This window comes from Sorex araneus, chromosome 9 (genome assembly GCF_027595985.1).
Source record: "Sorex araneus isolate mSorAra2 chromosome 9, mSorAra2.pri, whole genome shotgun sequence".
NCBI lineage: Eukaryota > Metazoa > Chordata > Mammalia > Eulipotyphla > Soricidae > Sorex > Sorex araneus.
This window is the reverse complement of record NC_073310.1, coordinates 34,145,898-34,171,783: the sequence shown is the minus strand read 5'-3', so window position 1 is coordinate 34,171,783 and position 25,886 is coordinate 34,145,898. Positions and strand designations below refer to the sequence as shown.

At 43.0% G+C, this 25,886-nt stretch overlaps 2 protein-coding genes across 3 annotated transcripts in view; one reads left to right on the top strand and one right to left on the bottom strand.

The window, feature by feature from the left end:
* URB2 (URB2 ribosome biogenesis homolog) overlaps positions 1 to 23,508 on the top strand; it is a 34,607-nt gene extending 11,099 nt beyond the window's left edge. The window contains exons 5-11 of one of the 2 annotated variants that reach the window (XM_055146715.1): positions 1,657 to 4,984; positions 8,365 to 8,525; positions 11,601 to 11,711; positions 13,608 to 13,850; positions 15,523 to 15,610; positions 19,204 to 19,343; positions 23,044 to 23,508. In XM_055146715.1, coding sequence (XP_055002690.1) covers positions 1,657 to 4,984; positions 8,365 to 8,525; positions 11,601 to 11,711; positions 13,608 to 13,850; positions 15,523 to 15,610; positions 19,204 to 19,343; positions 23,044 to 23,241 — 4,269 coding nt within the window. In that variant the 3' untranslated portion in view covers positions 23,242 to 23,508. Of the gene's footprint in view, positions 1 to 1,656; positions 4,985 to 8,364; positions 8,526 to 11,600; positions 11,712 to 12,890; positions 12,984 to 13,607; positions 13,851 to 15,522; positions 15,611 to 19,203; positions 19,344 to 23,043 lie in introns of those variants that run through there. The other variant, XM_055146716.1, reaches the window with a different exon arrangement.
* Positions 9,357 to 11,561, bottom strand: LOC105943359 (ribonuclease P protein subunit p20-like). The gene has a single exon (XM_055146719.1). The coding sequence runs from the start codon at positions 10,249 to 10,251 to the stop codon at positions 9,784 to 9,786; it is 468 nt and encodes a 155-aa protein (XP_055002694.1). The 5' UTR covers positions 10,252 to 11,561; the 3' UTR covers positions 9,357 to 9,783.
* Positions 23,509 to 25,886: the final 2,378 nt, after the last annotated feature.

Here is a 25,886-nt window from a genome sequence, read left to right as displayed (position 1 = left end):
AGATGGGACCTTGGTCAGCGTGTGCCAGGCAAGCACCCTACATGCTATACTATATCTCTCCAGCCCCTCCACCAAACTCAGTTTTGGTGATCAGTTCTTCCATTGTGTTGCCTTTGACCCTTTGTTTCTACCATATTGTGAATGTGGGAATATTTCTCAGATGATTTGTCAATTAAAGAAGTGTGGAAATCAATATTGTGTTGGCATTTAATTTTGTTTTAGCTTTTCCAGACCCAACAACTAATTAAATGGAGAAAATCATACGTGTGTAATTATATATTGGTAATTTATCACACAAGATAATTTGATTCTGAGATGCTTTATAAGGAAGGTTGGGAGCAAGTCACTTAACTTAGGAGTGAAATTAAGGGTCTGCTTGACCCTTAAAAGTTCTGTTAATGAATTTCCGAATTTTGGAAATAGTATATTATGGGTTTTTGTATAATAAATAGTTAATTAAAACATTTGCTTTTCTTTGTTTTAAATTTTATTTTTATTTAGACACCACGATTTACAATGTTCATAATAGGGCTTCAGGTAGTGTTTCCACTTCTAGTCCCACCCCATCACCCCCAATATTCTGACCTGACCCATAGATGTATTTTTCAATTTAATTATTGCAGTTTGGGTGCCATATTTTAAGTAGTGTTGGATTAGTAGATTAATTATGTCCAGGTACCCTCACCTCTATACCACAGAGGATCTCAGTGCTCTTTCCAGACTTACTTTTCTTTCCTCACCCCCGTTTATCTTCCTTCTTGGCAGTTTTGTTTCTGTAATCTAGAGTCAGTGTTTTGCCTTTGAAATCGTTGAAAATTTCCACCCCCCTTCACATTATTTTGTGTGCCTTAGTGAGAACATCTTCTCCTGACTGATTTCACTTAACATGATAACCTCCAGTTCTATTCAAGTGTAGCAAATTGCATGATTTCATCATTTGTTGTTACTACTTAGTATTATTCCATTGTGTATAGTTCCCACAACTTTATTATCCGCTCTTCACCCAGACACCTGTGTTGTTTCCGTCTCATAACTCTTGTACTAAGAGCTGCAGTGAACATTGTTGTCATTAGATATTTTTCAAATGAATGTTTTTGTATTTTGAAAATAGATAAGAAGCAAAAGACTTGCTGGGTCATTTGAGAGTCCTGTTGCAGGGTGTTTCTTTGTTTGTTTGTTTGTTTTAAAGGGAATCTCCACAATATTTTCCACAGGGGCTGAAACAGACAATATTGTTTACCTTTTAAGAGAAACTTTTGCTATACCTTTTAAGTACAAATACTACAAAAATGTGTTTGGACTATAAGTACATAACCAAGACTCCTCTTCCTCTACCTATAGCATCTAAGCGGAACTGCAGGTTTAGGGTCTAAGAGAAGTGATCTTTGAAATTTATTCCTTATAAAACCTAGCACTTTGAAAGGGACACTAGATTGACAGTTGTACTGAATTTGTATTGGTAGGAGTTGGATGTGTGAGGAATAAAACATATACCTCGCCTTCACTGGTGAGTTAAGCAAATGTCTAGCTCATTTAGATAATTTGGGGATATCTTTCATAGGAATATGCGGGCATGGAGTGTATTCATTGGTTCTGTTGTATTTTTCACGTATGTGTGGGTTTAAGGGTAATGAGTTTTCTTTCTTTAATATTCAGATCATAAATGAGAGAATAACCGAGTTCTGTCTTTCGGAATGCCGAAGAAACATCTGTGCTGTGCTGAGCTGCTGCCAGGGCATCCTCTCCACACCTGCCCTTGCGGTCATCTACACGGCCAAACAGGAGCTGATCGTGACCTTGCTGAGTCAGCTGTGTAGGTTAGCCTGTAAACAGCCAGAGGAACCCGTGCCAGCCCAGTTATTTGAGCTTATTCATCTTGCTCTTGGCCATTACCTGTTGATCCAGAAGCAACAGGTCAACCCAAGACGTGCCTTTGGGGAGGTGACCGGGCACCTGCTGCAGCCTTGCCTAGTCCTGAGGCACTTGCTGTCGTCGGGCGTGTGGACACAGGCAAGCCAGGGTCAGCAGTGGCAGGCACTGAGCAGGGACATTAAGAATCAGATTGAGGCTATGCTTCAAGGTGGAGTTTTTCAGCCAGAACTACTGTCATCCTACAAAGAGGAGCTCTTGGACCACCAGCAGGAAGACACAAAGACGGCGACTATGAAGAATCTTCTAGCTCCGGTGGACACGGTGATTGCTGCACTGGTAGATTCTGGCTACTGTGAACCCTCCCTTCATGTTGCCGTTATAACCAGCTCAGTGACTTTGCTGTATAAACTCTTTCTAGATTCGTATTTCAAAGAAGGGAACCAGTTTCTCTGCTTCCAGTTGTTCCCTAGGCTGTTTGACTGCTTGAGGATTTCACACCTGCAGGAGAAGCAGGTACACGCTCTGTCTGTATCAGATTGGACTGCCGAACTACTGGTAGTGGAGCAGCTGCTTAACTTAGTGGCCAATCACAATATCTACAATATTGCAGCTGATAGGATTCGGCATGGAGAGACGCAATTCCACTTTTACCGTCGTTTGGCTGAGCTGCTGATAAACCATTCACAGGCCCTTGTGCCAGCCTGGTTCCGCTGCCTCAAGGTTTTGATGTCTCTGAATCACTTGATTTTGGAGCCAGATCTGGATGACCTGCTATCCTCAGCTTGGATTGATGCAGAAGTAACAGAGCCTCGAACCAGAAAAGCCCAGGAGATGCTCATTCACGCTCTCTTCCAGACGTATGCCAAACTCCGGCAAGTGCCCCGGTTGTTTGAGGAGGTTTTGGGCGTGCTCTGTCGTCCAGCTGCAGAGGCACAGAGGCAGCCCATCCTGGCCTCTGGCCCCTCCAAGGTGCTCTGTGAGTGCCTCTTGGAGTTGCCATTGAGTCAGATCTTAGACACTTGTTCCCTCCTGCTAGATAAGTTCCAGTCTCTGGTCTTGCCTTACTTGCAGGGTGATATGGACATGGCCCTGAAGTCACTGTCCCTGAGCACTCTGTTACACTGCATCATGTTTAACATGAGGAGCTTGGACAGCAGCACACCTCCGCCCACCATCAAACGGATGCAGGGTATGATGGAGAGAGTGCTCCAGGAGCTTGTGAAGCCCACGCTGGACCTTCTCTTAGTCCCACAAGTCCCAGAGTCTGAGCCGTGGCTGCAGAAGGTTAGTGACTGTGCACTCCTGCTTGCTTACACCTGGGCCCAGGTGGACACCATGCTCAGTTTAAACTGTAGCCAGTATCGCTCCGGGTCAGGGACCCTCACATGTGTTGCTCTGAAGACCTCAGACTTCCCTTTGTTGCTCTCAGGTGTAGAAACACATCCCTGGGAGAAGATTGAAAAATTGGTAGCACAGTTTGACTCTCTTGGCAAGTACTGTTTAGAGCTACTCCATTTGCAGAGAATGAAAAGGGTTTTAATGGAAACTAGTTTCCAGTCTGAAGAAGCCCTCTGCATTTTGAGGTGTGATGCGGCTTTCATTCTTCATTCTGGCAGAGAGAGCTTTAATCAGAGATCAACAGCTTCTTGGGATGGTCAGGTAGCAACGTTGAGTGCACTTTCATACCCCGTGGCACACTGGCACTTGATTGTGTCAAATCTTACGATTTTAATATCCTATCTATGTTCAGATGATGTGAGATACCTGGCTGGTGCCCTGCTGAGCACTTTGCCAATGAGTCAAACCCAGGAAGGCTTGGTAGAGGAAGAGCCACACATGACACTTGAAAAACTATCGAAGGGCATTCTTTATAGTCCTCTTTTTCCAGAATTACAATCCCTTCATTCTGCTTTTTTAATGTGCCTGTCTGTGAGATGTTCTAGCATTTTGTGTTCTCGTGTCCAGAATGAGTCCTCTCTTAAGCAGCGGTTACCCTGGCTTTTTGAAAAGGACCACACAGTTGTGGCCCATTTGGAAAACAGATTTGCAAAATCTGGGCCTGAAGGTGTAGAACCAAAAGGAGAAATTGCCCAGAACTTATTGTCCTTGGTGAAGAGTGGCTTTCCGATCCAGCTGGAGGAAGAACAACTACAAAGCATCCTAGAACTTTTGGAAATTATTTCTACTCTACAGTTGGATAGCCTCTTAACGCCCTACCATGTCCATTATTTCCTTTTATTACTGACTATGGTTTTAGCTGAGTTTGGCCACTCTTGCTCTTCTTCATTGACTCTCAAATTTTTGATGACTTGCTATAAGCTTCTGGGTTATCTTCAAAGGGGGAAAAGTGACAAGTCAGTGCTCAAGATCTTGTATGTGAGTGATGCTTTCGAGATCATACTGACCTCATTGTTCAAAGTAAGTAGTCAGTTAGCCTTTGATATGGATGACCCCTCTTGGATGGAGTTCCTCCAAGTTATCGAGACGTTCTTAGGACAACTAATGCAGATGCTTATACAGATAAAGTTGAATTTGGTGCTAAATTTTGGGAAGATCATCACATTCCTTTCACAGTGCAAACTGTCTACTGAAGAAGCCACTTTAGGCAAACATTTGGAAGATCACCATCCTCTGTGTAGACAGCTCCTTCTGATGTCTTTTACTAAGTTATGCCAAGTCCTGGGGCCTTTTGTGAGAGAGCGGAAACAGCAGCATGAGGCACCTGAGGCGCTGCAGGAGCTATTGGAGCAGGCCATTCTCCACACAGGAACTGTGCTCCAGCTCTGCCTGGCACGTGAGACCCACGGGCAGTGCCTTTCCTCTGCCTTCATCGCCTCAGTTGTCACACTCTTGGAAGCGGATGTGCACCAGAACTCCAGTCACAGGACAGAGCTTACCCCAGCTGCCGACAAGGTGCTGCTCTCTCGTGCTGCCCTGTACCAGAACATTTACTCCAAGATCTTGACAGGGTTGCCATCCCTAGTAGGAGATGCCCCATCTTTCCAGGCAGCTGTTCGATTTTTAACTGTCTTCTTGTTGGCCCCGGAACTACATCCTGTGAAGGATTCCTGTTTTACCTCCATCTTTAATTCAGTGAGAGAAGTTCTGACAGGTAAGAGACTTTCTCTAGAGCTAATTCTATACTGTTGCACTTTTAGTCGAAAGTAGCTATGTGTCCAGCAAGGTGAGTTTCTATCCTTGCCTCTCCGTTTTGGAGTAGGTACTTCAAAAGATAAAGCAACGCAGGCTGGAGTGATAGCATAGAGGGTAGGGCGTTTGCCTTGCACGCGGCCGACCCGGGTTCAAATCCCAGCATCCCATATGGTCCTCTGAGCACCGCCAGGAGTAATTCCTGAGTGCAGAGCCAGGAGATAACCCCTGTGCGTCGCCAGGTGTGACCCAAAAAGCAAAAAAGAAAAAACAAAAACAAAAGAAATCTTAATGCCCATTCACTTTTCAGGAGCTCTTACCCAGTGCCAGCGTTCTCTGTACATGTAAGTGCTGATCTTTGAAATTGGTTATTTGCCCAAGTGGTAACCTGCTAAGTTTATTGTGTAGCACTTTAGTTTCTCACTATTTTTGGAAATAGTCTTGATTTATAGTTGTGCAGTCTCTTTTTAAGCTTTTATCTGTCTGACCCCGAGGATGTCATCACAGATCACTTCATTCTTATTTCTGGATCAGGATTGAAAGTTTTCTTGTTGACTCAGAGATATAGAGGGGGCCTGAGGGGTAGTACAGTGGGTAGGGTGTTTGTCTTGCTTGTGGTCAAGCCAGGTTCCATCCCTGCATTGCATATGGTTCCTTGAACGCCACCAGGAGGACAGAGCCAAAAGGAGGCCCTGAGCACCACCAGTCCAAAAACCTAGGGGGAATTTAAAAATCTGTCTTTATTTTTTTTTTAATTTTTTCTTTTTTTTTAACGTACATGATTTGATTCATAGGAAACCACCCAAAACATCTTAAGGTCAGGACTTCAGCCTCTAGGTTTCAGTGGTGCCTGAAGTGGTACCATAAGGACTATGGATACTGATTGAGCGGAGGCTCAGCCCTTCATCTGGACCTAACGGTGCTTCAGTCAGATGTCATCCTTCCAAGCCAGCAAAGCATGGCCTGGCCACTGTCTTCATGAGTCAAGGCCTAGCTGCTATCTGATAGGTTAAAGGTAACAGATCAGATTGCCTCCTTGTTTCAAGAGAGCACATGCCAAGTGGGTTTGCTTCCTTTTTCTGGTTGGTGTTGAGGGGTGGGATTTTATTAGGATAGTCCTTTGAAATGAGGTTGGGGAGTTCTTTTGGCCCAGGGGGTGGTGTTGGGTGTTGGGTGTGGGTTGGGGTAGGAGCCCCAGAATATACTCCAACCTCTGTGTTGCCCAGTGGAGAAGCTCGCCTGGCAAGGTGAGGCCGCAGAGCATTCAGATATGAGAATGTTAGTGGGGGGCCTTGTGAAAGTAAAGCTGCCTGGACCCATGCCAGGTGAAAGTGTCACCTGAAGAGCGTGCCTCTTGTCTCCCTTCAGTAGCCTTTCCAGCTGTGCCTTGATTGCAGATTATCTGAAAGGCGCTGCTGTCACATGTTGTAGCTGATTTCATCAGCAACTCTTTCAGGGAATTGTCTTCTATTAACACTAGTGTTAATTACAGTGCTCAAACCAACAGTCTTAGGAACAGCAGCTGGCAGGTTGAAGCTCTGACTTCTCGGCCCCTTTGTCACAGGGTGCTGTGTTCTCCTTTTACCTTCTAGCCCTCCCGAATTGAGGTGGCCTCTTAACTTTGTGTTCCTGGATTTCTGATACCTCTGACCCTGGCGGGCAAAGCCTTATCATGGTAGTAGAGGGGCAAGGCAATAGTCCAAATCCCCCTCAAACTATGTGCTCCCAGGCATCGCTCTTTGGTCCACATCTCTTACACCTAACTAAGCTGCTAGACTCTAGAGAAGGGACTGGAATGAGATGCCAAGTGTGGAAGAAATACCAAGACTTTGAATAGTGAATGTTACGGTTGTCTGTGAATAGCTTGTCTTGAGGGATGGTTTATTTTTAATTTTAAAATAGTTTTAAATTACTTTTTAAACTATTATTATTATTATTTCTGGAATTTGGGATTTACTTCTGTCTCTGCTCTCAGGGACCAGACGCGTTGCCGGAGATTGAATCCGGGGGCTGGCCGTGTGCAAGGCAAGCAAGCCACCTTACCTGTTGCGTTATCTCTTTGGCCCCCAAGTGTGGTTTACTGATTCATAAAATGAGCATTATAAGAAATGCTTTGTAACAGTAGATGAGACAAGCTCAATTCAGTTCATTGGTTAAAAGGTGTTTAATGTATATGTGGAACTCTAGATCCTCTTCTGGAGATGAATCAGGTGTTTACTTTGGCTTCTCTAACTAGGCACACAAATTAGAGAAATCAGAGGATAGTTAAATACTGTAAACCAGAACTGTGGTTAGAGAGATTCCATGCTAGCAAAGCATTTATAACTAATGGCCTTGTGAGTTGAGTTAGTTAATGCTGAATATTTCATGTGTCAGATACCTTTTTTTGCTAGCACCTTTTTGTTACTTGACACCTACAGTTGGTATTGTAATGGAGTTGGTATTGTTATGTACATTTCATAGATTGAGAGTTGGGGCTCACAGAGTAAGTCCAGGATCTTAGGTTTTTTTGTTTTTTTTGTTTGTTTGTTTGTTTGTTTTGCTTTTGGGGCCACACCCGGTAATGCTCAGGAGCTACTCCAGGCTCTGCACTCAGCTATGACTCCTGGTGGTGCTTGGGAAAACCATATGGGATGCTGGTCAGCCGCATGCAAGGCAGATGTTCTATCTACTGTACTCCCACTCCCGCCCCTAGACCTTAGTAACTTTGAACTCTTATCATGAGACCTTGGGCCAGATACACTGGGATAGTGAAAAACTTACATGCACGAATGAGAACCAAATGGCTGTTATAGGCCGTTCTCCATAAGTTTGGGGAATCTTTGAATGTCATTAATATTACTATCTGTTAAAATTACCACCCCACTCCTTTGTCTCTTATAAAAGGAAAAAAAGGAAACTAGAAAAAATTTAAAGTAACAATCCTCTGCCATGGGACAGTTGAGCAATGCTGCACACTGTTGTCTGTCTCTCAGGTCCACTGTGGAGTGTGTGCTTGGAGCCACTGCGCGTGAACTGTGGCATCATGTTGTAAATATTGTGTGTCCTGTTCTCTGTGTTTTCAATGTTCTTGTAGTGGTGGGCCTCTTAAGATTGAAAATTTACAAATATTTTATGTGTGTGTGTGGGGGGGGCATTTCCTGTTGTGTCCTGGCCCAAGAGGTAGTATTTGGTGTCAGTTGCATTCTTTGTCAATGGATTTCAACTCCTAGTCTGAAAATTGGTGCTGGTCTGCAGTGGTAGCTTTCAATAACTGTCCATTTCATCACAACTGCTCTCATTTATTTCATCTTTCACATTTTCACATGTTCAGTTTGGGTTTTTTTTTCTTTTTCCATGCAGATCCTGCAATTTCAGTTCAGGTCATTCAGGATATTGAGCCTCATTTGAAAATGCTGTTCACCCAAATGTTAGCAGTTGGAACCGTAGAGGACTTTAGGATGGTGATGCAGTATATTCTACAAGGACTAGACACCAGTAACATGTGGAAGGCAGATGTGAAGGTGGGTTACTCCTCTTTCTCTTATACAGCAGGCACATAAATAATAGTAACTTTAAGGGGCTATAGCAATAGCACAGTGGGAAGGGCGTTTTGCCTTGCACGTGGCTGACCCAGGTTCGATTCCCAGCATCTCATATGGTCCCCTGAGCACCACCAGGAGTAATTCTTGAGTGCAGAGCCAGGAATAACTTCTGTGCATCACCGGGTGCGACCCAAAAAGAGCAAAATAATAATAGTAACTTTAAGATCTAGTGTGACCACTAAAATTCCTCTGGAGAGGTCTGCAAACTTAGTTTATGGCTTTATTTACCAGTGGGAAACTATTTCTTATTACAATATGTTCTTATGTGAACTACTACTAATTAATGCACTCATAATATTGATACAGAATTGTTAAATTCTGTTTCTTTGCTTAAGACCTCTCCCTTCATACTTTTTTTTCACTTGTTTCGTCCACACCGCCTGGATCTTGTTTGGAACCAGATTAGCATGCAGTCTTCATTCTCTTCCCCTTTGTTTATTTGCTAGTTGGCAATAAAGACCTGAATTTGCATTTGGCCTTAACTGTTTTGAAAAATGTCTTCGCTGAGCTCATGAGCTAAATGAAATTTGGTTAGCTCCTGGATTGGTCAGTCACCTGTTGTCCCTGCCTTGCACCGGAGGAAGAAGGGGCCAGGCTAGGATTTTATACTTCAGGACTCTTGCTTCTGAATTTTCTCGGCCTCACAAGTGGTATCTTGACTCCTGATTATAATCTGCATAGGGGTTGGGTCTGATTTGGGCGGGAGAACAGCTGGATAAGGTAATACAGGTCAGAGCAGGGCAGCTGGGAGAACTCATCCCTCCTTCACGAGTGTATAAGGCTGATGAGGTTGGTTAGGCAGGACTGCAATTCTTTTTTTTTTTTTTTTTGGTGGACACTAAAGTGATACTTTTTTATTGTCTAAGACAACAGTAACGGAACACAGATTCACAAAGACCGGCCGTTCGGCCCAATAGACAACATCCCTCCCCGACCCCCCAATTCAGTCCTCGGGGCCAGAAATATAATACAGCACGTATGGCGCTTGCCTTGCTCAGGAAGAACCAGGCTCGAGACCGGGCATCCCATAGGGTCCGCTGAGGATGCCAGGAGTAAGCTCTGAGCACCGCTGGGCGTGGCCCCAAACCAAACAAATTCAGCGTCCTGGGGACAAGGGGGAGGCCAGGCCGTGGTCCAACCCGGTGGTGGAGGGCTGGCCAGGCGCCGCTCGCCTCAGTTACTTGGGGGTGACCCTGAAGATGCGGATGTGGATGGCCGAGTTATTGCGGTTGCGCGTGAGCGGCTCTCTCGCGTCGCTCTCCGTTTCCAGCTCGTCCACGAGCTCCACGGTGGACGTGTTGGCCGCCACCTGCAGGGAGCCGAAGCTGCCCGCCTGCAGCTGGAGGGCAACGTTGATGGCTCGGTTGATGGCCAGGCCCAAGCCGTGGATGTAGATCTCGGCGCAAGCGTTCTGACCCCGCGCCCCTGCGTCCAGCAGCTTCTGGCAGCGCGCCAGCTGGGCCTTGAAGTCCGTCTTCATGTTGACGTAGATGTCATTGGGCCTCCGGGGCAGGCGGTGCGGCAGCCGCTCCCGCAGCGTGTACTCCACCGGGTACGCTTTTCTGTCGGGGGTCCTTCCCCGCGGGAGCGGCCGGGAGGGGGCGCGCTCACGCCCCGCGGCACCCCAGTTCTTGGCCCCGTTCATTCATCCCAGCACCCCCTCCTCTTCCCGCGCCTACTCGCTCTCCACCGCGCAGGGCCCCTCCACGCGCACGCGGCCGCTCCCTCCGGGGCCCGTCAAGCATCGCGGCGACCCCAGCGGAGCTGCCCGCGACCCGCGAGCCCCGGGAAAAGAAAAGCAGCACAAGGAGCGCCGCGAAGGCCAGAGCGCGGACACCCGAGCAGCGCGCCAGGACTCCAATTCTTCTGCTTCCCGAGAGCCCCTTCCCTGCTGTCCTTGGGACTGCTCTCATTCGACCCCTCCTAAAAGTTTTCATTTATGTATGATTGTGCTATAGCATTGAGGAGATCTTAGCTTCCCCAAACCAAGGCTTCACAAGTCATATATTTGTATTTAAACAGGTTAATCAGGGAATCATTCATGGAGAAGTGAGGTACCAGAGCTGAATGCTGAAAGCTGGAGAGGATTTGCTTGGGTCTGGAGTGAGAAATGCTGCTGTGGAGATGGGGTGTGCAGTTAGTGTGTCAGACTTCTAGGAGCAGAGGATGCGTGTGAGAGAGAAAATGGATGGACAACCTGCTGCATAGACGTTCTCATAGGGCACACTTACCCTGCCGGTGATTGGGAGAATGGCACCTACGCCAGAAGGGGATGGAGGAGTTAGGCAGGGTTGCTAATGGGGTTGGAAGGTTTAGGGGTATGTGCAGGGGTATGTTTTAGAGAAAGTGGAGGGAAAGTGAAGGCAAATTCTAGGAACTAGAATTGTATTGGCCTGAACTGTTATGAGAGGAAGAGGCTGATGTGAGGTGAAATTGTGGGTATAAAGTGCCCAGTATACAGTCATATGGTTCAGTGACATTAGTTCCCTTGATTTTCCCTTGATTTTCATTTGTGGATTTGATTTTCAGCCATTTTCAACCACCACTTGTGATCCTAATCTGATTGTTTGGTTTGGTCATGTTTCTGTCTGGCCCCTCCTTTTATCCATAAGCTTATGCTTCTACATAGGTAAATTACAACGAGCTTACTGAGCTTACTCTTTCAACGCTGTCTTGATAAGACAGGATATCTATAATTAGATCCCTAGGTACATATGTGATGGTCTCCTTCCTATTCTGGCATATTTATGTTCTCTTTAGTGATTTGCCTCTGAGAAGGCCTTTGCTATAGTTCTGCTTCTCTAACTATAGCAAAGTTCCCAGTGTGCTTGGCAATATGGAGAGAATTAACCTTAGGATTTTACCCAAACCAGGTTTTATCCCTGCTCCTAGCACCAAATTGGCTTGGCAATTTCATGTCAGTACCAGTAACAAGCCAGCTAGGTTTGTTACCTTTTTTTTTTTTTTTGCCGGCATGTTTTTCTTTTCCCTTAGGCTATGCTGTCAACTGTTACTTTGATCAAGTTGCTGCTGAATTGCCCACTTAGTGGAGACCAGGCAAGTTTGTTCTGGCGTGCAAGCCCTCAGATCATCACAGCTCTAACCGTGAGTACCCTTGGAGTTTTTGATTTCTGGGACATGTCCAGCAGCGTTCTAGCTTACTTCTGGCTCTGTGTTTAGGATCATTTCAAGGCAAGTGCCTTACCCACAGCTGTGTGCTTCTCATCCCCTTTTTTCAGTTTCCTTCATCTTTGCTCCTGTGATTCTGGGGCCTTATGCAGAATGTGCTTCTGGAGGCCACATCCCGAGAACAGCTGTGCTGTCAGTACCTTTGTCTGCAGATTGGTGTCACCAGTAGAACTTGTTGGTGTGAGGGGCATTGAGCATTGACAGGCTTTAGGCAGTAAGAGAAGGAAGGTGGTACAAGATTAGACCACTAGGGAAGCCTGTAGAGATGAGATAAGAATTCTGGGGCTAGATTTATCCCCACAAAATTTTATTGTATAGATTCAATTTGTGGTGTGAGTGAAGGGAATGTGCATAAGACAGTGTTTAAAGCAAGAGAAAAATGGCTGTATAGACTGGAATAGTCATGTTGCAGATTGTTAAAATTCCACCCAGCTATTACATTTTTATACCTGATGTACATTAATCTATTTGAAAATAGCCTTTATGGAGTCGGAGCAATAGTACAGCGGGTAGGGCATTTGCCTTGCACGCAGCTGACCCAGGTTCAGTCCCCAGCGTCCCATATGGTCCCCCAAGCACTGCCAGGAGTAATTCCTGAGCACAGAGCCAGGAGTAACTCCTGAGCATTGCTGGGTGTGATCCAAAAAGAAAAAAAAAAGATAGTCTTTATATTCTTTGACCCAAAAAAACAAAGGAAAATGATTTCACTATAACAAAATGCCAGTTTGTGTTGTGCCTGTCTTAGGATTTCTGCTTCCTAAAGCTAAAGCAGGTTCTTTGCCCTTTTATACATCAGTGGACTGCCAGCAGTCTTGTATAGTGGACGCTGAACATAACCAACGCCATTGGTTTTTAATCTTCTATACCTGAGGATTGGAACATGAATGAGCAGTTGAAGACTATGAGTCTAATGAGTATTCTTGTACTTGAACTTAGCTCTAACATAATTTATGCTATTTGAGACAGTTACCTTGATTTAACATAAAAAGGACAAAGAGTCACAAAAATGCAGCTCATGTTTTCCTCTGTTCTGTTGCTTTGTTCTTTTCTGGGCTTTTGCATTAGATGATTCCCTATATTATCTAATGCTCATAGGTTTCTCCTGACTCTGCAATCGGGAATTGTTCCTGGAGGTGCTTGGGGGCAATGTGGGATGCCAGAGATTGAACCCAGGTTGACTGGTGCAAGGTAAATGCCCTACCTGCTGCACTAAAGCACCTTGTATTCCCAGGTAGTCTCCCATCCAAGTCCTAAGCGGGTCTGACCCTGCTTAGCTTCTGAAATCAGACAAGATCTCGCTATCTGTAGCATAGAATGTCTGTAGCTAAGACATGTAACAGACTGAGCAAACCTTGGTTCTTTTTTTTTTTTTTGTACTATTTATTCAGCCATTGATTAAGCTGATTGAATTAGGCATGAACTCCATGCAAACCTCAGGTCTATGTGTTGTACTGTGGGTAGACATGTTGAACTAATGATCTTTGGGGAAAAATATTATGTATAACTGATACAAAATTGAAATCAGATGAGTCAGCTTTTTGATGGGAAATTATTTCTCTTCATGGTAAATGAACTCAACCAAAAGTATAGACCCCAAAACAGTTTAATTTATAGTAGGTTGCCCTTTATGGATGAATCCTGGTTCCTTGGTGTCTTCCAGGTACCCGTTGACCATATTCATTCATTTTGAAGTCTGTGCATTTTTACATCTTTCATATCAGGATTTTCATTGATTTATCACATCTATCTTAAAGTCCCAAAGTTTTTGTGTTGTTTCTTTGGAGAATCGCCTCTCTTTTTTTTGTCCTGTAGTTGCAAAACCGAGAGACTTGTCAGGAACAGCCTGTGCCCATCAAGGTGGTTGTGCCCATTTTGGATGTGCTGGCCACACTGCTGCGGCAGGGAGAGGAGGTCATCAGCAACCCGCACCACGTCAGCCTGGCCTTCAGCATCCTGCTGACAGTCCCCTTGGACCACCTGAAGCCTCCCGAGTATGGAAGCATCTTCCTGAATGTGCATAATGTGCTTTTCACAATCCTGCAGTGTCACCAGAAGGTGAGGTGGAGAAACAGGACACTGTTGTGTTAGTTGCAGGGACTCAGCCTTCATAAAGCAGTGAACTGAAGTAGTACGGGGTAATAAAAATGATTTTCTAAGTACACTTTTTGGGTCCAGTAGTTTCCAGGGCTTAAGTGGTTTCAGATATGGAAACAGGGAGCAAGGTTTCCTGACTGCCTGTTTTAACAGTGTATTAAACTGAGACTAGGAAAAGTCCAGTCATCATTGGTTACACGTTTGCTTAATGTCTCATTTCATTCTCTAACATGTTTGTGAAGGTGGTGATAATTCTTGAGGCTCAGAACAGCTAAATAATCTGTCATCTGAATCAGAATCTTAGATTGTTGTTTTCTTTGATCAGTGTTCTTTTACAGAGCTACTTCTATAGATGTAATTTATGAGAACTTATAAATAGAACAAATAAACAGGCACCATCGAATATTTGAAAAATTATTTTAATCGAATCACCAAGAGCTACAGTTGCAAAACTTTCATGTTTGAGTTTCAGTCATACAATGATCAAACACCGATGCATCCACCAGTGTAAATTTTCCACCACCAATGTCCCTAGTATCCCTCCCCACCCCCACCTTCGTCCTACCTTTCTCCCTGCCTCTATGGCAAACAATTTCCCTCTTACACTCTCTCTACTTATGGGTATTATAGTTTGAAATACAGATAATGAGAGGCCATCATGTTTGGTCCTTTATCTACTTTCAGCACACATCTCCCATCCTGAGCAATCTCTCTAACCATCGTTGACATAGTAATCCCATCTCTATCCTAGCTGCCTTCTCCCCCCAGCTCATAAGGCAGGCTTCCAACTATAGAACAATCTTACTGGCCTTTGTCTCTACTGTTCTGGGTTGTTAGTCTCATGATATTTTATATTCCACAAATGAGTGCAGTCATTCTGTGTCTGTCCCTTTCTTTCTGACTCATTTCACTTAGCGTAATAATCTCCATGATCATCCTCTTATAAGCAAATTTCATGACTTCATCTTTCCTACAGCTGCATAGTATTCCATTGTGTAGATGTACCAAAGTTTCTTGAACCAGTCGTCTGTTCTCAGGCACTCGGGTTGTTCCCAGATTCTGGCTATTGTGAACAGTGCTGCAGTGAATGTACAGGTGCAGATGTCATTTCTATTGTGCTTTTTTTTTTTTTTTTTTGCATCCCTGGGATATATTCCCAGAAGTGGTATTGCTGGGTCAAATGGGAGCTCAATTTCTAGCTTTTTGAGAAACGTCCATATAGTTTTCCCAAAAAGCTGAACCCAGCAGCAGTGGAGAGTCCCTTTCTCCCCACATCCACGCCAACACCAGGGATGAGGGGCTTGGGATGTCACCTACCTCTGAAAGCTGGCAGTGGGGTCCGTCAGTTTTTGATTAAAAATGATACTGATGGAGGACTGGAGAGATTGTACAGGATACTTATCCTAAATGGAGGCTGACTGGTCCAGGAGTAAATCCTAAGCACTGCTGGGGATGGGTCAAAGTCAAAAAAAAAAAAAAAAAGCTACTGCTTTGTGTGCAGGAGCCCTGGATCACACCTTACGGTGTGGAGGAGGAGGAGAGAGGATACACTTGGCTTAACTTTGGGTGACTTATACAGTAGAAGTTGTTGAAGCAAGTATTTTTTAAAATGTTTTTTTGTCTATTGTTACAGGTAATGCTGAAAGCCATCCCTTCTTTCTTAAATTGTTTTAATAGATTGGTTTTTTCGGTTATTCATGAAGGACGACAGAAAGACAAAGGTAAATCAGTAATGGTAATAGATGTCCAGTTTCAAGTGTCTTGAGCGTGTGACTCTGGCCATATACTTACTGAAAATTTAAGCCATATATGAGTAAGGGAAATACTAAGATAATATTCAAAGTAGGATACTGAAACAATTTTTGAAAAAATTCCAGAGTGGTTTTATTTTTATTCAGAAAAAGTGAATGCATTTGACATCTCCTAATTTTTCTAGGAACATAAGTACAATCAAGGGGATATAAAAGTGATTCTTTGGGGACTGGATGGATACTGTGGGGGTTAAGGCACTTGCCTTGCATGTGACAGACCCTGTTTTTTTTTTTACCAAAGCATCATCAGGAATAATCTCCAGCACTGAGCACAAGTTTTATAGAATGAAACTTGTAGAATTAAGTCATAGCTACTTAAATGAATGAATGTTTGAGTGAAGAGAAAAGGTGTAGTAGTTAACATTACAGTATATTATCGAATTATTTTGCCTTGTTTGGGGATTAGTCAGTGGCAGAACTAGGTATTCCACTTCTCACATGCCTGATGCAGAGATTAGGTCAATGTAATATGTCAATACTTGCAGGAGTATTCAGCAGCAGAATCCATTTCATCCTGAATTAGCTTCATTTATTTGGTGGTGGTAACCTGTATTACTCTGAGACCTCTACAAGGAGGAATCTCTTCTCTGGCCATCTAATTGGGAGATAAAATGGCAGTGTAGGGAGGCCTGGCCTAGGCCTCTGAGCATTAGTGGAACCGAGTCCCGATGTGTAGTTGTTAAAGTGTGTCCTTGACTGTGTGTTCTGAGGGGAACGTGGGAGCACAGAGTGCATTCTTTGTGGATCTGTGTTGTGTGTGATTGTCTGATGTATTCATGGCTTAATCAAGTAAAGTTTTAACTATTTGTTGATATCTAATGTGCTTTCTAGTGACCTTTATTAAATTTGTGGCTTTAGTAATAAAAGCCAGGTGATTTTTGAAATGTATGTACATGTTGAGTAGTCTTGAGAGAGAAGAAATGTTTCGTATTGGATACGAAAGTTGATTATAAAGTATCTTGCCTTGTGTCAGTGAATTTTTATTTACTTTTTACTTTTTTGTGGGGAGGGGGCACACCTGGTGTGCTGAGGTGTTTACTCCTGGGTCTGTTTCCAGGGATCTGGCAATGTGGGGGCAACCATATGCGGTGATGGGATCAAACTGGGTTAGTGGCATGGGAGGCAAGTGCCCTACCTGCTGTACAGTCCAGCCTGAGTTTAGTGTTACTTAATTTACATAATTTCATAAAATTCTATGGATGTATATTATATATGTAAGACACTTTAAGACACTTTTTTTTTGTTTTTGAGTCACACCCAGCAATGCATTGGGGTTACTCCTGGCTCTACACTCAGGAATTACTCCTGGTGGTGCTCGGGGGACCATATGGGATGCTGGGAATTGAACCCGGGTCGGCCGCATGCAAGGCAAACTCCCTACCTGCTCTGCTATCACTCCAGCCCCCGTAAGACACATATTAAAAGTCTTATCAAAGACACGGTGGGGACTGAAGAAATAGTGTAGGGGTTAAGGACCTTGCGTTGCAGGGCTTACTCCTGACTCTGTGCTCAGAGATCTCTCCTGGCAGGGCTTTGGGGACCATATGTAGTGTGTTGCTTGGGATCAAACCGTGATTGGCTGCATGTAAGGCAAGTGCCTTGTATACTGTACTGTGAGTTCACAAAAATAAGAGTGAATGCTGCTGCTGTGATGCTTGTGCGTTCAAGCCTGAGAAGCCTCCAGGCCTCCCCAGCAGAGATGGAGAGATGGGGAGGGGGGTGGAGGGGGGTGCAGATCACAGCCTGGTGGTGAAAATGGCCCATTAAATGCGGAGCTGCCAGCCTATTTCTAGAACATCTGAGGCAGGGGTTGAGGTAAGGACATAGGTGTGATTGATCATTTACATAGTAAGACTTTTGGAAATTTACATAGATCTTTTACATAGATAAAACATAGGAAATTCTCTTTTGGGGAAATTAAAGGAAGGAGACACTGTCTCCTAGGGACATTTACATTGCTTTTATCTTTCCCTCTAGTTGTATGTTATCAATACTTGCAGCTGTGTAGATAAACACAGAGACAGAGATCCCAACACTTAGTTCTGTGGGCTCTGAGAACAAGCAAGTAAATCTGTAAATCCCAGACTAAGTCCTCTTAAGTCATACCAGCTTGCTTCAAGACCATGCATTTTTGCTTTCTAGACTATCTCATTTCCATGCCGGGGTAGCTTTGCCAGTTGCCCTGGGTCTATCCCAGTCTCACAGGTGGGACCTCTCTTTTGGGGTGTTGGGAACTATAGCAACTGATGCCTGAGTCAAGTAATTGTGACCAATTAATTATGCCCAGAGAGTGATGCAGAATCTCGCACAGCAGAGCCCGGCAAGATACCCAGGGAGTACTCGATATGCCAGAAACAGTAACAATAATGGGCCTCATTCCCCTGATCCTGAACTCGACAGGGATGAATGGAGATGTTATTGGCACCCACCGAAGCAAATCAATGAGCAATGGGATGACAGTGATACAGTGAATTATGCCCGGGAGTAGATGTATTTCAGAGTCAATCAACTCCCACTTATTAGGAGAAAAGTATTAATGGTCTTTCTGTGTTTTAACCAAAGAACATCGCTCTATAGTAAAATATTAAAAGGATATAGGGGAAATAGAAAAGCAGGTACCAATACACAGCACTTCAAATACAAAGCACACAATTACCAGAAAGTTTTGGCTTCTAAGTAGTCAAGACTAACTTGGGGAATTGTGACAATGAGAGGTAACATACAAAGGAAAGGTTGAAGATAAACTTTAACTGAACTAGGGATGCTAGCAAGAACACAATAAGCTTCTCTGGGAGGAGGAAAAGGGACAATTCACTGATGAAGTCTAAAACACTTAGGGTTGATATCCAACACTATACTACCGCTCTGGCCCTAGTACAGAACATTTGCATTTGCCCTAAAGACTTGGATTGTTCATTTGTCCTTCTAGCCCCAGCTCCAGCATTGATCAGCTTTTAGTGTCTAGATTTGTCCTTTAATATTTAAATTTTTTTTTATTTTACAAAGTGGTTCACAATATTTGATTACATTTAATATTCAAACACCAGTCCCACCACTGTATTTCAGATGTTTTCATCCCAAGCCCAAGCTCATGCCCCAAAGTAGAACCAAAATAATATATTCTGTATTTTATTTATCATAGGTAGGGGAGCAGAGTGATGCTACAGTGAGTAAGTAGGGCGCATGCTTTGCAAGTGTTGACCCAGGTTTGTTCCCAGCTCCACATATGGTACCCCACGCACTGCCAGAAGTGATCCCTGAGAACGGCCAGATTGTGCCCTCCCCCCAAAACCCAAAATTATTATAGTTAGGCTTTTAAAAAAAAACAACATGGACTCTTGAATATTTAAGTTTTTCCCCCTTTGTTATTGGCAAAAATATAAGGGACATAACTCCCTGTCTGTTCAAGAAGACATCCTGAGGGAAAGTAGGTGGTTTGACAGAAATAGATAACTATACCTGAAATGCTCGGGACTTGCCTAATCAACAGGCTTCTTCTGCAGGGAGCACGGATGACCTGCCAGTGATCCTAGAGTGTGCCCGCTTGGTGGAGAGGATGTACAGCCATATTGCCGCCCAAGCCGAAGAGTTCACAGTGTTCTCCCCATTCATGGTGGCCCAGTATTTGACTGAGGTGCACAAGGTAAACAGAACTGTCTTCCCTGTTGCTTTCATTTCTTGATGCTTGTAGCAGGGCTTCTTAACCCAGTGCCTCTTCATCCAGGTGGCCGGTAATATTTCAGTTGCTCACTGTGATGAGGGGCTGCTTGGGCCTCTGGTGTTTGTCAGTACCCCTGCAGGGTTATTAAGAGAAATAAACCAAGTGATGTTCAAAGGGCTGCGGACCTGGTTGGTCTATAGGAGCTGCCCAGTAACTTACCTTTTCATATTCAAGCACAAAATTCCTGGCACTGTTTTGGTTCATTTCATTAGTAGTAATTGAGATGAAATCCTACCCAGGTCCAATAGCAGGAGTTTCCAGTGAACTAGGCTCATTGGAAAGAAGGGTTTTCAGGTTTCTGAACTATGGGAATTTTTGAACTACTTTTGGGTTCTTTTTAAATCTACCTCAGGCACTCAAAGTAGATGACAGAGAGATACTGGTAAGTTTGTTAGCTAGGTTAAACAAAATACTTGTCCCTGTTAATCTTAACTTTTGAATAGTCCAATAGTTAATAGTCATTTTATAATGGAATGCCAATAGTTAATAGTCATATTATAATAGAATGTCAATATGCTAGATACAAAATTTCATAAGGCCATATATGTTTATAAGACTTTACTCTTGAAAGCCAGAGTTTTGGGTAATCATTTAAGGCAACTGTAGTATCCCAGAATTATTCATTTACTTTTAACTTGGCAAGAAAAAAATACTCCATTTGTGTTAGGGGCTTCCACTGAGAAACCATAAATCTGTCTAGACTAGAGAGTTATTTAAAATTTTATTTATGTTTATTTGTTCTGGGGTCACACCTGGTGATGCTCAGGGTCTACTCCTGGATCTGTACTTAGGAAGTGCTCCTGGCAGTGCTTGGAGGACCATATGGGATGTTGAAGAACCCATGTTGGTCTTGTACAAGGCCCTCTCTGCTGTACTATCACTTCGGCCCCTTTTATTTTATATGCTAGATAGTAAGTGTAACTTAATTTCCTTTTCATTCCCCCCTACTATTTTTGAGGAGTGGGGCTCTGGGCAGCATTTGTGAAAAGAGGCTGAAGTTCCTGCGGAGCCTGTCTTCACCATGCAGTAATGTGTCATGAGGAATGTGTATTATGAGAATGATGAGTACTGTTGCCTTTTTTTCCTTTTATCTGTAGATCAGATTTACAACTCTCCCTTAGTTTTGGTGGCTCAGAGTACTCTTATCCTGCTTATGTTGCAGGAATTGACTGTTTTTGTGTTTTATGTGGTTTTTGGTGTTTTTTTTTTGCCACATCCAGCAGTGCTGGGTTTGACCACATGTAAGCAGATGCTTTAACGCCTGTGCCATCTCTCTTGACCCTGTTTCTTTTTTGTTCCCCATCTTTATCTTTTAGACATAAAGATGGGAATTGATTGTGTATTCTTTGCTTCCATTTTTGGCCATTCTCGGTGCAGTGTTCAGGGGCTCCTCATAGCTGTGCACTTGAGAATATGTGTGATGCTGGGTATTAAGCCCAGGCCTCCTGCATGCAAAGCATGCACTCTAGTTTATTGTGCTGTCCCCTGGCCTTGATTATGTGGTCAGTATGACTGGCCTTCATTCTCAACAGAACTCTGTGCTCTAGGTTGTACTTCCTTATCTGAGACACCATGGGAAGGGATTGTGAAGAATGTGGGCTCTGGAGGCTGCTTTAGACTGCCTACGTTCAGATCTCAGTTGTGCAACTAAAATTCTTTATCCTTTTTTTTTTTTTTATAAATTTTTTATCTTTGGGACTGAACTTGTTTGGTGAATGATGGTTGAGTAAATGGCAATCAACTTAAAAATTCCTTACCTCCCAGTAAAATTAAAGATTATTCTTACCTCTTATTTTTCTTACCTCTTATTCCCTAATGATTTACAGTTGAAATCAAAGGCATATTCTTTCACCATTTGTCTTTTGAATCCTCTTCACCATTTTTAGAGTAGTAAAATTCAGCACGTTCAAATTGTCAAGAGTTTTTGAATTGGAGCAACATTGTACAGACAGAAGCAAATCTCTTCTTTAGAAGTATAACTCTCAGTAATACTCTTGGAGCATCAGACTTCTAGTCAATGAAATATATCTTCACTAGAAACTTTTTAGAGAGGCATTAGTACTTCCGGGTCATCGGGACATTGATAAAGAATTAGCCAAATCCCAGATCTGTCAGCTATCCTTCCTACTGCTTTTACATTTCAGCTGCTGGGGTATTCAGTTTGCTCTGAAGTACCAGCTTCTGCTGAAACCTGAGTAGAAGTACTTCTCTTTCTCTCCTTTGACATCTTTAAGCTTTGATAAAAACTGTCTTGGTTCACACATATACACAGAGAATACCCCGAAAAACAAAACTTCCCCAGACCCTAATACAGCCTGGCTTGAAGTGGACTGCCTACTCTGCTAAAAGGTGACTGTCAGTTTCAGTTAAAACTAGAGTTTTAGGGAGGGAATGCTTAGGGTCCAGTTCAATCTTTCTAGGTTATTTGAGAATATAGGACCTGTGTGCTATTGTTGACAGAAATAAAATTCACTGGTAGTCATAAATCACATAGATGGGTGATGAGATCTAATTGATAATTTAGTAATCAGCGATCTGTTTGGAAAACATCAGAGTCTGCCTGTCTCTCTTGCTTGGAGTGGAAAAGGGTATAGTGGACAGTATTGTATTCAGAATGTAGTAACTGTTGGTGCCATTATCCCATAGTTAGTATAGCTTCACCCTGATCAGAGTTGTGGAAGAATGTAATATGCAGGTGACTCATGCTACAAGGTTTTTCAAATCTAAAGACTTGTCTTTAAGTTTCATATTGGCAAATACATAGAATCATTTATTGAAACTTATCCATGTGATGCTTAACTCCAGATTTTTGTTTGCATGAGTGGCTTCTATTTCCCTAAAAAAAAAAAAAAAATTTAGAGCCAAGCGATAGTATAGTGGGGGAGGGAGCTAGCCTTGCTTGTAGCCAACCAGGATTTGATCCCCAGTACTCTATGTCTCCATAGCTTGCCAGGAGTGATTCTGAGTTCAGAGTCAGGAGTAACCTGAATATTACTGGGTATAGCCAAACATATGCCCCCCCCTTCCAAAAAAAAATTTAGACTTGAAATTAAGATGATATACAACTTGATTATGTAGGTGTTGTAAGATAGTTTATATTGAAACTTCTTTAGAAAGATATGAGGGGAGAGAAAGCAAAAGGTGTGTGTCCAAGAGAGAACACAGGCTGTTCCGGAGTCAAAACAGACAAGCAAAGAAACATAGAAACAAGCAACTGAGATACTTTTTCAAGGGAGAACATGGGCTTGAAGAGCAAGCTGCACGATTTTTTCCCCCTTAATTATTTTAATTGAATTACCATGAGATACACAGTTACAAAATTGTTCATGATTTGGTTTCATGAACATGCATATTCATGTAATGTTCCAACACTCATCCCTTAACCAGTGTACTTGTCCCACCACCAATGTCCCCAGTTTGCCTCCTGTCACTTGCCTACCACCAAACCCGCCTCAATGGCAAGCACTTTTCTTTTTTTCTCTCTTTTTTGCATCATGATTTTTTTTTTTAAAGGATGTGTTTTCTCAGGTTGGAGTAAAAATTAAAATTTCTTTTAAAATCTTCCCAGAGTAGCCCTATAGTAGCCCATTTACTCTTATAAAGATGTATCTTCCTTCCCCAGGTTACCTTGTATCCAGCAGTGAAAAGTCTTCTGCAGGAAGGCATTTATCTTATCTTGGACCTCTGCATTGAGCGCGATATCCAGTTCTTACGGGTTTCACTGCATCCGGGAGTGAGAGATGTCTTTAAGGAGCTCTACAATGATTACACAAAGTACCATAAGGCGAGACACGAAGGAGAGAAAAGATACACTGCTTAAAACTGCATTACAGACATGTGACGTGTCTTTAGCTTCATGTAGAATGTCTTTTGGCTCCAAAGATTGAAAGAATGAAAGACTTTAGATGTTGTGATTTGCATATGTGGAAAGCTCTTTGGATTTATGTAATGTTACTGTATTTTACAGTAATTTTTAGAGTACTTTTTATGTTTATTTTTTTAATGTAGTAGGAATTGTAATAGAACCCTGAAAATTGACTGGCAATGAAGTGAATTCAATAAATTAATTGCAGAATTTCTTTTTGTAGATTGTTCCAATTGTAGATTTTGTCTAAGTCCTGTGTTTTGGTGTTCCTTCTCCCCACTAGAAACTATATAGAACTTTGCTTTTTCACTTCAGGTAAATGGATGAATCATGATTAAATCCCACTTAAAAATCCTTAACTTTTATAAGCTTTTCCATTCCAACTTTCTTGAGATTCACTAGAGATTGCATCAGATGACGACATTCCCACCAACAGTGAATATGGGTTCCTTTCTCTGCTGACACTGTCTGTTTCCAGACTTTTTTTTTTTTAAATAGCAGTAGGAGTACTGCTATTTATTCAGCCATTGATTAAACTGATTGAATTGGGCATAAACTTCACATTACATTTTTAAAATTTTTTAATTGAATATCCATGAGATAGATCATTACAAAACTGTTCATAATTGGGTTTCAGTCATACAATCATCCAGCACCCATCCCTCGACCCGTGTACTTTTTTTTTTTTAATTAAATCATCATGAGAACAGTTACAAAGCTTTCCAGTTTAAGTCTTGGTCATAGAATGGTCAAACACCCATCCCGTCACCAGTGCACATTTTTCATCACTAAGAATCCCAGTATACCCTCTTCCCACCCCTCCCCCTGCATATGTGCCAGATGATTTCCACTTTACTCTCTCTCCACTTTGATCACATTCAATATTTCGACAAAAGACCCACCATTATTATTTGGAATTTTCCCCAACAATCAGACCTGCTGAAAAGGCATCATTAGATAATTTGTTTTCTATTGCTGATTCTGAAGAGCATATGATGATTTTGGATATCTGATATTTTAGTAATACATCTGGAGGGATTTCTGCCAAAAGCCGCTGGGATCATGGCCATTTAGGAGCCAGGAGCCATTCGTGCATGGTGACTTGGGGCCTTGTCAGGGTGGGGAGAGGGGCTGGTTCCACCCCCATCCCATGAGGCCCCGAATGTCACATCATGGCAGTCTCATACCTGGCTGTTCAATAGGCTCTGAAAAGGCCACCGCGCCGTTGGGGAAAAAAGAAGGGACAAACACCTTTCCCCACCCAGGGTGGCACGGCACCGTAGTTTAATGCTCAGTCCAGATGCATTTCTGCCAAAAGCCACTGGATTCTAAGATTTGTCTGTGTGCCTCTGGGATCATGGCTGTTCAGGAGCCAGGAGCCGTTTGTGGGCAGCAACTCTGCCTTGTCGAGGTGGGGGTCGGGGGCCGGTTCCACCCCCCCATCCTGTAAGGCCCCGCATGTCACGTCACTGCAGTCTCATACCTGGCTGTCCAGTAGGCTCTGAAAAGGTGATTTTGGGGTATCAGGAAGTCTAAAGACACCATCAGGTTGCTGGTGCCCTCGCCCCACTGGTCCAGATGGACCCACTGGCAGTCCCTGGGTCCCAGTGGCAATGGCAGCAGTGAACCTGGCAGGGGTAAGTTCTCTCTTTAGAATTCTGATTTCTAGGAAAACATAAAAAAAAAAAATACACTCACAAATATTACCATGAAACAGTAAGGATTTCATTCTTGTGGATAAAGTTCTCTTAAGGTCAAGATGTTGTCACAAAGCTTATATTAAAGTTATCTTAATAATAGCATGCATTTTCATGTACTGGGCACTTTAGCAACATAATCTGAAAAAAATTAATTGCTGTCATTTCTCATATTTTTCACCCTACCCAAATTCAGAAGTCACTAAAGCCATAGGGGTTGTTCCTAGCTGCCTAAACATAAAGGGAATCACTTGTTCCTGCAGTAAGAAATTCGGAAGCTGGTCGGAATTCCAGGAAGAAAGCCTGATATCCATAAGCTCTGATAGGATAAAAGCTTTGCAACCAATTTCATAACTCTAGAGACCCATGTTTTAAGCTAAGCCATTACTTTTTGAAACTATTTCTTATGTACCACAGTTATTTCAACTCATAAGATTTTCTAGGTCATATGTTCTAATTATCCAATGCAGAAACAAAACAAACATGTATGTTTAGACATACCAGCATAAGAAAACATTTGAAGCACATCAATTTTTATGAAACACGAGAAAACCTTTGACTTGATTTCAATAGTTCTTGTATCTTAGTTATTTGTAAAGCAGCCTAATTTTTCTTTTTTCTTTTTTCTTTTATTTTATCAAATCACTGTGAGATAGTTACAAGCTTTCATGTTTGGGTTACAATCACAATGATCAAACACCCATCCCTCCACCAGTGCACATTCCCCACCAGTGATATCCTGGGTATACCCCCCCTTTCCCACCCTCCCCCTGCCTCCATGGCAGACAATGTTCCCCATATGTAGGATAACAAAGCCTCAGGTAGTTTAGATTTATTGGGTTACTCCCATTATGGTGCTCCCATTCCTCTTTGTTTATATGTAGCTTTTTTCTTAGTGTTCTG

Excerpts from the sequence above, each read along its gene's own strand:
- LOC105943359 (XM_055146719.1), bottom strand. The coding sequence starts at position 10,251 with ATGAACGGGGCCAAGAACTGGGGTGCCGCGGGGCGTGAGCGCGCCCCC.